This window comes from Calypte anna, chromosome 3 (assembly GCF_003957555.1).
Source record: "Calypte anna isolate BGI_N300 chromosome 3, bCalAnn1_v1.p, whole genome shotgun sequence".
NCBI lineage: Eukaryota > Metazoa > Chordata > Aves > Apodiformes > Trochilidae > Calypte > Calypte anna.
This window is the reverse complement of record NC_044246.1, coordinates 1943087-1957234: the sequence shown is the minus strand read 5'-3', so window position 1 is coordinate 1957234 and position 14148 is coordinate 1943087. Positions and strand designations below refer to the sequence as shown.

Below are 14148 nucleotides of genomic sequence, written 5' to 3'. Positions count from 1 at the left end.
TGTAGGCACTTGTACTTTCAAATATCACTCCCCCAGGGAGCAACTCAGGAGCAAAACAACCCAAGGTAGGTGAGAAGCTGGGGGCAAAAAGGAAGGGGGTGTAGGAGCAGGAGGGACTTTGTGACTCAACACTCACCTCCACTGACATGCACCTCATAAAGTGAGTATTTGGGGGATGACAACATCCTCATGTCAGGTCGAAACTTCTCTGCAAGAGTTTCTATCACATCTTGAGTTGTGGCAGTGCTGGAGACACGGATACATTTGGTTGCAAAATTCCCAGCTGCTTTGTCTTGGAAGTAGAATCTCATTACTCCATGAAACTCCAGATCCTGTGAAGAAATAAAAATACCAATCTGAGTGATAATTATAAGGTTCAGAGTTCCTTTGCTATTTATTAGTTACAAATGTAATATGAAAATATGAGACACTCAAATATAAGACATGGGGGGTGGTGAGATCCTGGCCCAGGTTGCCCAGGGAGGTCTGCCCCTCCCTGGAAGTGTTCAAGGCCAGCTTGGACAGGGCTTGGAGCAACCTGGGTGGATCTTGTTGATCTTTAAGGTCCTTTCCAAGCCAAACCATGCTATGAGTCTGATATGATTCCATGATCACAGTGGCCTTCAAAATTTTGAGGGCAGTAGGATTTCCTAACTAGGGCATCATCAACTTGAACAAGAACATGCTATAAAAAGAAATTAAGTACTCTGTGATACTGGCAATACTTTAAAAATGACTATTTAAATATTCAAATTTACAACTATTGCCAGGTTTACCTTCAGGAGAATCAATAGAACTTTTTTTTCCCCATACACTTTGTTGCCCAGAGCATGGTCCTGTATCCCATGTTTGTAAGAGTTCAGGCTGAGCATGCTGAAGGAACAGCAAAGTGTCTCAAAGAGAATCACAGAATATCTTGGGTTGGAAGAGATCTCCAAGCCCATCCCGTCCAACCTCTGACCATCCCTGTAAGTTCACCACTAAACCATGTCCCTAAGGACCAGGTTAAACACCTCCAAGGCTGATGACTCCACCACTGCCCTGGGCAGACTGTTCCAATGCCTGACAACCTTTCAGAGAAAAAAAAGTTCCCAAACATCCAGCCCAAACCTCCCCTGGCACAGCTTGCAACAGAACAGCCTTCTGTCACAGCACTCCTGAGCATCAGCTTTTTTCTCCTCTTCCCCTCTTCCCCCCTTCATGCTCTCCTCTCTTCATTTTGACATCTCTTTGGCCTGTTCAGGAAGCTCAAGCCTTTGTTTGGTTTATTTTAGATTTTCAGAAGGGTTACTCTTTGCTCCAGCTTCCTGAGCACTCCTGCAGACAAAGTTCCAGCACTGAAGTTTCAGGGGGGCTGCTCCACAGCTGCACCATCCATCTGTCCAACATCCTGCAAATCCCCATCCTCAGGTGTTTGCCTTGCCCATCAGAATCCTGCCCCTCAAACCCATGAGCAGCCTGAGCACCAGACTCCAAATTCCCATTTTAGTTCCTCAGTGCTCCCCACCTGGCTGCCTCCTGCCCCTTCCCTAAATCCCAGCACTCCTGGGGCACACAGGTTGTCCCAGGGCATTCCCCTCACTTTCTGCAGAGCAATTCAATCAACATTTTCTGCCTCTGATAACTTGCTTTCATGTTCTCCATTTGGTCTCTAAACTCCTTCCTTCTTTCAAACCTTTCCAAACCTTTGCCCAGGTGGCCAAGAAGGCCAATGGCATCCTGGGCTGGCTCAGGAACAGCGTGGCCAGCAGGTCCAGGGAAGGGATTCTGCCCCTGTGCTCAGCCCTGGTGAGGCCACAGCTTGAGTCCTGTGTCCAGTTCTGGGCCCCTCAGGAAGTTCAGGAAGGAGCTTGAGGTGCTGGAGCAGGTCCAGAGAAGAGCAAGGAGGCTGTGAAGGGATCCAGCACAAGTGCTGTGAGGAAGGGCTGAGGGAGCTGGGGGTGTTGAGGCTGGAGAAGAGGAGGCTCAGGGGAGACCTCATCACTCTCTCCAACTCCCTGAAAGGAGGTTGGAGCCAGGGGGGGGTTGGGCTCTTTTCCCAGGCAACTCTCAGCAAGACAAGAGGGCACAAAAGGTCTCAAGTTGTGCCAGGGGAGGTTTAGGTTGGAGATGAGAAAGAATTTCTTTCTGGAGAGGGTGATCAGGCATTGGAATGGGCTGCCCAGGGAAGTAGTGGATTCTCCGTGTCTGGAGATCTTTCCAAAGAGCCTGGATGTGGCACTGAGTGCCATGGGCTGGGAACTGCAGCGGGAGTGGATCAAGGGTTGGACTCGATGATCTCTGAGGTCCCTTCCAACCCAGCCAGTTCTAGGATTCTATGATTTTCCAGCAATGAACACAGATGCAAAACCAAAGGTTTTCTGCTATCACTTTACGTCCTGAAAGTTTCTTTTGCCAAGTGATCAGCTCATGGTATGTTTGCTGGAAAAAAAAAGAGTTTTTCCAGAAATCTGTTCTTCAATTTTTTGTTTTGTTCTGTTTTAAGCTTTATATTCTACTTGCCAGATTTTCTATCCTGACTTGGATACTACTTCAGCTTTCTAGTAAGGATCTTTGACTGATGTTGAGCCATGCCAGCTTCCTTTCACACTTCCCTAGATAGTTGGCATGCTCTTGGTCTGTACCTCCAGCATGGCATCTTTAATTCTTGGCAGGTGGGAAGCACTTTGCTGCTGGTTGCCTCTTTTAGCTTGAACAAGCTTCCCTACTGCAGCTATGCTGTATTTCCAATCCAGCTGGAAAATTCTGCCATTCCTGCAAGAAAACCGAACCTCAGCATCTTCTAATCCCCACCACAGGAGCCTTCTCACAGGTAGCACTGTGAGCCACATCCTACACCCTTCCAGACCAATTTAAATTGTTCCTCCTTCTGCCAATACTCAACTTCACAAAACAGCCACAGCTATTTTGATATTCACAACTAGAGGTTTTAATCCACCTGTTTGGTGGCTGCAGAAGATGAGCTTTTTGCAGAGGCACCATGCAGCACAATCATCTCTCATCTATAACTTTTTTTGCCCTTCCCACCAGATGTTCCTCACCCCCATCTCAAGGTGCTGCTGAAGCAAAAGAACTGAGAGACAGTGAGCACACTGCAAATCTCTTTTTCCAAAAATGTTGTGTGAGATCCTACACACAGCTAAAGAATCAGCTGATTTTTTATTTTAAAGAGATTATTTCACTGGGAACACTCTCCACAGTCTGTCAGCCACACTTTTAATCCTATAGATGTTATTAATGCTCTACCACACAGCAGTACTGGCAGAGACTCAAGACATAGATCCATCCAGAGAAGTTACTTACTAGGCAGTTACTACTGCTTGGAAGCAATAATCATTAATAATCAGGGTTGTCTCTCATTTGCAGTCATGTTACACAGAATTGCAAATAAAGAGAGGTAGAGATGAGTGTCCCAAGCTTCAGTCTCTGATTACAGAGGCTGGCTACATACACACAAGAAAACTGTTCCCAGGTATGGAAGACTGAGGTATTTAATCCTTCATTTATTTGGAAATCCCCAGAAAAAAACAGCTCTTCTTTCTTCCAGCCATCCCCTTCTTTTTTAGGCAAGGAGAACACTGTCAAGAAGGACTATGACAAACAAGTACAGAGATAGAAAAACAAGTACAGAGATAAAAAGGATGTGCTGTGAGTTGTGGAACAGTTCTGAAACATAGCACAAGGGGATCTGTAGCAGGGAAGCCAGGGATTCCTGGAGAACCAACCTACAGACAAAGCAGGAATATCCATCCAGGAACAGCAATCCACAACCTCTGAGAAAGGAAAACCCCTCCTTCCAAGTGCCAGAGGAGGTGATGAGGGAATCCTACTCCAGCATGTAGGATCAGTGATGAATGAGATGAGGATCACCTTTCCCACAAGGCAAATAAAGACTACTTGTAGGATTTCCAACCAATAGTAACCACAAAGCAATATATACTTCACCACCTGAGCATATTACACATTATCCATTGGGTAAACTATTCAGTCTCCTGACCAGCAGGGAATTTACAAGTTTCCCTTCAGCAATCCTCATCTGTAAAACCTCCAAGGATCTGAGATCTCTTTTTAGCTGCATTGATACCACTGTTTGCCCTGTAAGCAGCATTCTGCATGACTGCATCCAGAAACCACCAAAAGCCAGCATTCAGAATGCCAAATCTGCCTTTCTGCTCCATTTCAAATTCTCCAGGCAAAAACCCCCAGCAGCCTAACTCTAAACTGGGATTATTATTCAGGTCCACGTACTTCTTGCTCAGGGGTTTTGCTAATAGAATATAAATCACAATAAAAGCAACCCCAGAGTGCAACAATTAGAATTAAAGAGGGACCTGGACAGACTGGAGAGATGGGCTGACTCCAATGGGATGAGCTTCAACAAGGCCAAGTGCCGGGTCCTGCACTTTGGCCACAACAACCCCATGGGGAGCTCCAGGCTGGGCACAGAGTGGTTGGAGAGCAGCCAGGCAGAGAGGGACCTGGGAGTCTGGATTGACAGGAAGGTGACCATGAGCCAGCAGTGTGCCCAGGTGGCCAAGAAGGCCAATGGCATCCTGGCCTGTATCAGAAACAGCGTCACCAGCAGGTCCAAGGAAGTGATTCTGCCCCTGTGCTCAGCTCTGGTGAGGCCACAGCTTGAGTCCTGTGTCCAGTTCTGGGCCCCTCAGTTCAAGAAGGATGTAGAGGTCCTCGAACAGGTCCAAAGGAGGGCAACCAGGCTGGTGAAGGGACTCGAACACAGATCCTATGAGGAGAGGCTGAGGGAGCTGGGGCTGTTCAGCCTGAAGAAGAGGCGGCTCAGGGGAGACCTCATCACTCTCTCCAACTCCCTGAAAGGAGGTTGGAGCCGGGGGGGGGTTGGGCTCTTTTCCCAGGCAACTCTCAGCAAGACAAGAGGGCAGGGTCTTAAATTGTGCCGGGGGAAGTTCAGATTGGATATTAGAAAGAATTTTTTCACAGAAAGGGTGATCAGACATTGGAACGGGCTGCCTGGGGAGGTGGTGGACTCTTCGTCCCTGGAGACATTTAAAAAGCGACTCGATATGGCACTCAGTGCCATAGTCTAGTGACTGTGGCGGTAGCTGATCAAGGGTTGGACTTGATGATCTCTGAGGTCCCTTCCAACCCAGCCTATTCTATGATTCTATGATTCTATGAAAGCAAATCCAAGTTGCTTTCAAAGGAATTCAGGTCCCAATATTGAAGAGGTCAGCACCACAGCAGCATTATCAGCAAAGGATGTTCTGAAACATTCACCTAATGCCTTTCTAGCTGGTCTGGTGTCAGTCTGCAGAGTAAAATGGAATTGCTTCCCAAAATCCATTCACTGTGCATCACATCCATGCAATTCTATTGCTCTGTAATATTAAAAAAAAAAAAAGAAAAAAAAGAAGTCCTGCAAGACTTGAAAACCCAAGCTTATTAAATCACTATTGGAGTATGGAAACTACACAAGGGTCAGGTTCCTACATACATCCCCAGCAGTGAATTCTCAACCTGAAACTAAAGGATTGACAGGACTTTTGTACTCAGACTCTGCAGCCAGCTAGTAAAAAGGAATTCCAAATAGTCTTAAAAATAAACAACCCAAAACAATTCCTGTTAACCACTGTAATCTGTCTTTCATGTAGTGAAAAAAAGCAATACTCTGGCTAACTTAGAGATTTTCAGATACCTTCAAAAAATACAGCTTGGAGATGACGACAAAATACCCTGAACGTTTCCGAGAGAAGAGAGGAAGAACAATCCAGATGAAAAAACAGTCCCTATAAAAATCATTTTCATCAGCTTTACTTCCTCCTCCAAACCTGACACCTGGATCCACAAAGACTTTCCACCCCAAAATGACTCATTCTGCCACAACAACTGATGTGCACACACCAGGATGTTCACAGAAGCAGAACCAGAGCTTTCTACCAGAGAATTATCAACAACCCCCACCACAGGGAGCAAAACCAAATTAAATCCCCTCTTTTATTTTCCTGAAGAATCTTAAGAACCAGTTCCATACCAGTATGAAAGCCTCAAGAAACAAGAGGTACAACAAACATCTTTGCAAGATAACAAAATGCAAATATTATGAATAATATTTTAAAATAATATTTTAAAAGTTAAATCAGTGCAAAATCCACTACAGCATTTGACATGAGACATAAATAAAATAAAATTAATGTAACTAACACAGCCTCAAAAAGGATTTACTGTCACAAATGTCCCTGGGAACCTTGAGCTGATGTAAATATTCTACAGTATAACTTGTATGCATTCTCTCTCTGCCCACCTAGCAAGCCAGACCAATACTATAATTCTTGGGATGAAACCAGCACTCCTGTGATCTTGAGTATCTTCCTGCCCAGTTACAGCTCCAAAAATTCAACTTCAGAACAGATCCATCTACAGATAAAGCAGAATATTTCCTGCTGACTCCAAAACAAATGAAAGTTTATTTTGGATTTGTCCTTTTTGCCAAAGCTACCAGATTTTGTATGGCCATCACCCATGTTTCATGCTGGGAACACTCACGTTTTCATCACCTTCTAGGAAAGACATAAATGCCCAAAGCAAGATTGATGACTCCATTTGCAGCTACCATTAAAAATAAAAACCCAAGGTGTTTCCCACTCCAGGCTCCACCTTCTCACTCTCATTTTCAAACCTACACTAAAATAACTAAAAAAAAACCCTTCACAGGACCTGGAACACACAGCAACCCTCTGCCACCTGCAGGATATTATTTTATGAAGCTGCAGTGGACAGCAGCACTTCACCTTTCCTGACTAATGAGATAAAATGCAATTGTTATTACAAAACAAAAAGCTAGTTAGCTGGAGAGTTAACTGAAAAAGAGTTCACTGAAAACTATTTTCAACAATTGGCACTCCCAGCAGTTCTGTAATTATTTAATAATTCATTATACTAGACTGCTTAAACTCAAAATGCAGCAAATAAAGCTACAGGAGAATAAATCCCAACCTCTTGATTAAATCAGAGCCCCTTTTATAAACTTTTAATGCTGATTTCACCCAAATTCTTCATGTTACAGACTTCCTTTTAAACTGAGGTAGAACAACACATGACTGCAACCACCTCAAACGAAAACACAGCAGGAGAATTAAAAGGGGAAGGATGAAAGTTCCTTTTTGTTTTGTTTTGGTTTGGTTTTTTATTCTGGAGGTTTTTGGGTTATTGGTTTTGTTTTTTTTGTTTTTTGTTGGTTTGGGGGAGGTTTTTTGTTTGTTTTGGGTTTTTTATTGTTTTGTGTTTTTTTGTTTTGGGGTTTTTTTGTTTTGGGGTTTTTTTGTTTTGGGGTTTTTTTGTTTTGGGGTTTTTTGTTTTCGGTTTTTGTGGGGGTTTTTGGTTGGTTTTTTTTTTGTTTTGGTTTTTTGTTTTGGTTTTTTGTTTTTGGTATTTTTTCCCGTTTTGTGTGGGTTTTTTGGTTTTTGTGAGGTTTTCTTGGGTTTTGAGTTTTTTTGGTTTTTTGTGGGGTTTTTTTTGTTTCTTGGGGGTTTTTTGGCTTTTGTTTTTTGGTTTGTTTTGGGGAGTTTTTCTTTTTTGTGGGTTTTTTTTGTTTTTGTTTTATGTGGTTTTTTGGTTATTTTTTTTGTTTGTTTGTTCTGGTTCTGTTTGGTTTTCTGTTTCAGGCTGTGCTGCCTTCCCATGAACCCTTTGCAAAGCCTTGCACCAAAGAGGGAGCAGAACCGCAGCACCCAGCAGCTCCTCTCTCCAACCCCAGGGACCTTCTCCCTGCTTCCCACCCCCCGAGATACCTGGGATCCCCAGGAGCAGGGATCTCTGCCTACCCTGACAGCACCTCAGGGTGGATCTGTCCTCTTTGTTTATTTGCTCAGAATCCTAGAATCCTAGAACTGGCTGGGTTGGAAGGGACCTCAGAGCTCATCAAGTCCAACCCTTGATCCACTCCCGCTGCAGTTCCCAGCCCATGGCACTCAGTGCCACATCCAGGCTCTTTGGAAAGATCTCCAGACACGGAGAATCCACTACTTCCCTGGGCAGCCCATTCCAATGCCTGATCACCCTCTCCAGAAAGAAATTCTTTCTCATCTCCAACCTAAACCTCCCCTGGCACAACTTGAGACCTTTTGTGCCCTCTTGTCTTGCTGAGAGTTGCCTGGGAAAAGAGCCCAACCCCCCCTGGCTCCAACCTCCTTTCAGGGAGTTGGAGAGAGTGATGAGGTCTCCCCTGAGCCTCCTCTTCTCCAGCCTCAACACCCCCAGCTCCCTCAGCCCTTCCTCACAGCACTTGTGCTGGATCCCTTCACAGCCTCCTTGCTCTTCTCTGGACCTGCTCCAGCACCTCAATCTCCTTCCTGAACTTCCTGAGGGGCCCAGAACTGGACACAGGACTGCTGAGCCAGAGCAGGGAAGACGGAGCCAACTCTTCTGCTCCTCAGGAATAGATCTGATTGTGTTACATCAGTTTTTCTCTCCCCTGAGATGAGCTGGACTCTGCACCACAGAGGGTGAAGCACCCCCAGCTACACTGCCTGCACCAGAAAAACTGGGATGTACCGGATCCCCCTGGAGCCTGGGGTTATTAGGCAGGAGTTTAAAGCAGGAATGGTAAGAAACGTCCCAGGAAACAAGCACCTGGTGCTCCTGGAGCAGACAAACTGCACCAGGGAATCGACTTGAAAAAAAATAAATTAAAACTTTGCAAAAAAAACCAAAACAAAACAACAACAACAACAACAAAAAATCAAAAAGGCAAAACAAAAATAACAAAAACCCCAAAAAAACCCTGAAAAACCAAAAACCAAAAAAACCCAAAAGCCCCAAACCCCAAAAAAACAAAAACAAAAAACCCAAAAAACAAAACCCCCCCAAAAGCAAAACAACCAAAAAACCCAAAAACCAAAAGAAAAACCCCAAAACCAAAAGAAAAACCCAAAAACCAAAAGAAAAACCCAAAAACCAAAAGAAAAACCCCAAAAACCAAAACAAAAACCCCAAACCCCAAATAACGAAAAACCTCAAAAATAACAAAAAAACCCCAAAACAAAAAACCCAAACAAAAAAGCAAAAAACCACCAAAAAACAATAAAACCCAAAACCCCAAAAAACAAAAAAACCCCCCAAAACCCCCCCAAACACCAAAAACCCTAAAAAACCAAAACCCAAAAAACCCACAAACAACACAAAAAAACCCCTCCAAACCCCAGACAAGACCCAAATGCACCTACACCCTCACCTTAACACAAAATCTATTCCTGCCTGGATCCAACCCCCCCAGGAAATGAGGCAGACTCCGTTTAAAAGATTTTTTAAAAGAGGAGAAGTGTTTATTCCTTTTCTGGGAGATCTCGGTGTAGTTTTGGCTCTGAAGAATTATCCAGCCCACCAAAAAATATAAAAGAGGAACCAGATGTCCAAAGGAAAACCAGAGAAGCCTAGAGGGGATCACTGGGCATGGAAATCTGGGAACCAAGAGGTCCCAAACACCACGACCAAGAAGCACCAAGACCAAGAAGCACCAAGACCAAGAAGCACCAAGACCAAGAAGCACCAAGACCAAGAAGCACCAAGACCAAGAGGTCCCAAGCACCAAAACCAAGAGGTCCCAAGCACCAAAACCAAGAGGTCCCAAGCACCAAAACCAAGAGGTCCCCAACACCAAAACCAAGAGGTCCCAAGCACCAAAACCAAGAGGTCCCAAGCACCAAAACCAAGAGGTCCCAAGCACCAAAACCAAGAGGTCCCAAGCACCAAAACCAAGAGGTCCCAAGCACCAAAACCAAGAGGTCCCAAGCACCACAACCAAGAGGTCCCAAGCACCACAACCAAGAGGTCCCAAGCACCACAACCAAGAGGTCCCAAGCACCAAAACCAAGAGGTCCCCAACACCAAAACCAAGAGGTCCCCAACACCAAAACCAAGAGGTCCCCAGCACCAAAACCAAGAGGTCCCCAGCACCAAAACCAAGAGGTCCCAAGCACCAAAACCAAGAGGTCCCAAGCACCAAAACCTCTCTCCCTCCGGGTTATCCTGTTTATGGCACTGCTGAGGAGCTCACTCCCAAACTGAGACTGCTGAAGGGTTTAGAACAGCTCCAAACCTTGCCAAAAAGCCAAGTGGTAGCAGAGGAATTGCACCAGCCTCTTGCCAGCTTCATTAACCTTATTACCCCTATGATCACCTCAAGAGACACAAATATACAACATTTAAATTCGTTCCAGTTGTACAATTATTGTTGCACTCTCCTGGAATTCTCTCTCAACTCCTCCATTCCAGATCTTACTGATTCAAATCCAGCATTTGAGTGGATTTCAAGTTAGCCAACCAGGTTTGAAGGAATAACACCATCTGAAAATGCAGCCTAAACCACAGCTCTGTTATAACACACTATGGAATAGGGGAAGGGACCTCTTCCTGAGCTATTATTTTCCACCTGAAATACTCCTTACTGCTACCTGAAATGCCCTTTCCTTATTCTGACCAAAACAACCACGCTCCAGGCTGTACCATCAGCAGTATCTATAACATCAGTCCTGGAAAAAAACCCCAAAATCTGCACTTTCAGGATGAAATTTAGTGAGCTGAGTATCACCTCCAGCACACACCCAAAAAGCTGACAGCCTTCTAGGCCCTTCTACCATGCAGCCAGGAAAAGAATATTCATCCACAACCAGATTTACACAGAAAAACATCAGAATGCCAGACATGAGAAGCATTAACTGGAACCTTGCTGAACATTTAAAGGAAATAATAGAATTATAGAATCCTAGAATGGGCTGGGTTGGAAGGGACCTCAGAGATCATCAAGTCCAACCCTTGATCCACTCCCGCTGCAGTTCCCAGCCCATGGCACTCAGTGCCACATCCAGGCTCTTTGGAAATATCTCCAGACACGGAGAATCCACTACTTCCCTGGGCAGCCCATTCCAATGCCTGATCACCCTCTCCAGAAAGAAATTCTTTCTCATCTCCAACCTAAACCTCCCCTGGCACAACTTGAGACCTTTTGTGCCCTCTTGTCTTGCTGAGAGTTGCCTGGGAAAAGAGCCCAACCCCCCCCTGGCTCCAACCTCCTTTCAGGGAGTTGGAGAGAATGATGAGGTCTCCCCTGAGCCTCCTCTTCTCCAGCCTCAACACCCCCAGCTCCCTCAGCCCTTCCTCACAGGACTTGTGCTGGATCCCTTCACAGCCTCCTTGCTCTTCTCTGGACCTGCTCCAGCACCTCAAGCTCCTTCCTGAACTTCCTGAGGGGCCCAGAACTGGACACAGGACTCAAGCTGTGGCCTCCCCAGAGCTGAGCACAGGGGCAGAATCCCTTCCCTGGACCTGCTGGCCACGCTCTTCCTGAGCCAGCCCAGGATGCCATTGGCCTTCTTGGCCACCTGGGCACACTGCTGGCTCATGGTCACCTTCCTGGCAATCCAGACTCCCAGGGTTCATGTGGCAACTTCCAAACAGGAGTGCCCAAAAGAAGTGGGCTTGGTCTTTTTTTAATATTTTATCACCCAACCCCCCCTGCAGGAATTATCATTCTGAATGACTTGCTTTTTTTTTTTTACTATTTAAAGGAATCAGGTCTTTTTTTTTAAATCTCCAAAGCAGCTTATGAATGCCACCTCACTGGTGGTTGCCAGGACTACCAAGGACACAGATAGCTTGGGAAAAAAAATAAATCTTTATGATAGTAGTTGTAATACTTTGGTAAAAATTCTCTGTCTACAGCCTTCCCCCTGCAAATCCCACTCAATCCTCTTGTATTATCTTTGGCAACAATTTCTCCAAGCACTGTGCTGGGTGAATGGCATTCAGCTCCAGTTTGCTGCACTTCAAAACAATTGCTGACAAATTATTTAAAAAGCTCTTTCTCTGTGGTAACAGCATGCAGAGCATCTTCAGACTGACAGGGACTTTGCACTGGAAGCTTTTGATTTGTGATTTTTGAATGAAGTGATGGTTTGGTTGGAAGCTCTCTTGGGACTCTTATCCTACAAATAAATTCCCCCACTTCAACCCAAAAGGCAGCTGAAAGTGGAGCTAATCATATAAACACCTTACCAAGGTACAAACACAACCCTGCTTTACTTCTGGTTTTATTCCCTCACTCTTTATTTTCAGATTTGAAGCAGAAAATTCAGTGTAGCTCCCAACAAACCAATGCACAATGGAGGTGGCTCCTTCTTAGAAAGCAGAATTCCCACTCGTTCCCAGCTCCAATCCATCTGTTTTGCCAGCCTGGAAGCAAGTTCCTTAAAGGGCTGTAAACAGGTTAATTTAACAAGGAAATCTCTACACCCAAACACTTTCTTCTTTTCCTTACCCTCCACACCACCATAATAGCAGAACATAGAATATTCTGCTCACATAGAATTAGAAATCACTCCCTCTCCCCCCCAAAAAATATTAAAAAAAAATAAATTCCCTAATTGCTGATTACTGGAAGGTTATGTCAGGAGAAAAATAACCTCAAGGGAGAGCATGACATGAAGCTAATCCCTGCCAGCAGCTGAAAGGGTTTCCCCTCTCCTCCCTGCCCCCCATGTCAGGGGCTCCAGCACAGCCCTTGGGCTGAACTCTAATGAGCCAGCTCAGAGAGAAAAGCCCAGGAATTAATCCCAGTCCCCCAGCTTCCTTAAGAACTTCACCATGGAGTCCCATAAAACCCAAAGCCAGCATAAAAGAGGGATTAAAAAACAAACCCAACCAACCTTTGAGTGAGGAAGGGGTGAGGGGAGCACTATTCCTGCTGCTGGAAAGCCATTTAGCTACCTTGGGCTGTCAAAAGGAAATCTCATCCTCATCCTTTTCCCTTGGGTGACCATTGATACTCCAAATAAAAGCAAGAACAATAATTTATAGGATTGCCTCTGAGCATCCAGAGCCATGGATACCTGGAGTATGCCAGAGGCTGGCTGGAACAGCACCTAATGGTGATAACTTGATTATCCACTGTAATTAGCTAATTCCTCATCCCTATCCAAACATCTAGTTCACTTTTCTAAGGCTCAACAAGCAAAACATCAGGAAAGTAACACAGCAGTTGAAAGTCAGCATAAAAGGCCGATTAAAAAAAGGCCACTAAACTAAACTCAGGATGTATTTCAATACTAATTTCAATCCTAAATAACTGAGGAGAAGGAAACTGAACACTACATGACACAGCATCTCGTGTCTAAGAGGAGCACTGCATTAAAAAAAAAATAAATATCAATACAGCTTTCTGTTGTTTCAACTAAAAATCTCTAAATAATAACTAAAACTACCAAAGTGATATCATTTTCTACTGGAAATAACACTTCCCCCAAAACACCCTGAGCCACTGAGTGCAGAATACAGAGCTACAACCACCAGCTCCTAACTGCAGCCTCTGAAATATTTTTTTTTTATGTCCTGGCCATAAAAGGAGAATCCTGAGAAGGGCTCAGTTGAAGTAGGAATGGCAGAAATGGTGCAGGGATTACTCAGTTGTGCCAGGAGACCTGCAGAACACTGCATCAGATTTGTCCACACACAAACACAGAATTTTACAGTCCTGAGCATCTCCAGAGATCCCAGCAGCATCATTCCAAGGAAACAGGCTAGGAGGGGAAAGTAAGAAAAAACCTTAAAAGAAAAGGAGATCTGGGGAAGGCCATAATCAAGAAAGTGACTCCAGAGAGAAGATGGGTTAAATGCTTCTTTAAAAGCTCAATTAAAGCTGCTAAAAGGAACATGTTATTGTGCCACCAAGCAGTCATTAAAAGGAATAAGCACTCAAAAGCACCTCGTAACTCTGGGATTAAAAAGCTGCTCTCTCTCCGTAATTGCAGTATTTTAGCTACTGTGTTTTCTCTCTCCCTCCTAGTGCTGCTTCAGGGTCTCCTTTTCCAGGCTCAGGACAACAATGCAAATGCATCAACTGTGAGTAATCCTCAGCTCCATTCCCAGGAGAGGAAACAGCAGTTGACCACTTGATTACATAGGAAGCTCCTCATTTCCTTTGCAGTTCTCTTCACAATAGCACAAATAAGCCAGAAAAGGTACCATGGGCTACAAAGCAGAAAGACCAATTTTGGCGACTTTGTCAGAAGGAATTTGGTGAGAAATCACCATTAGGTTTTCAAACAATGGAGCCAAGATTTACGCTCAAATTAATGGGGGGGGGGAGAAGCAAGCTTGAGCTGTTTTATAATCACTAAT

At 44.7% G+C, this 14148-nt stretch overlaps 1 protein-coding gene across 5 annotated transcripts in view; it reads right to left on the bottom strand.

The window, feature by feature from the left end:
• AFDN (afadin, adherens junction formation factor) overlaps positions 1–14148 on the bottom strand; it is a 117603-nt gene that overhangs the window by 81723 nt on the left and 21732 nt on the right. For all 5 annotated transcript variants that reach the window (XM_030446594.1, XM_030446596.1, XM_030446597.1 and 2 more), the window contains exon 2: positions 137–332. In XM_030446594.1, coding sequence (XP_030302454.1) covers positions 137–332 — 196 coding nt within the window. The remainder of the gene's footprint in view (positions 1–136; positions 333–14148) is intronic.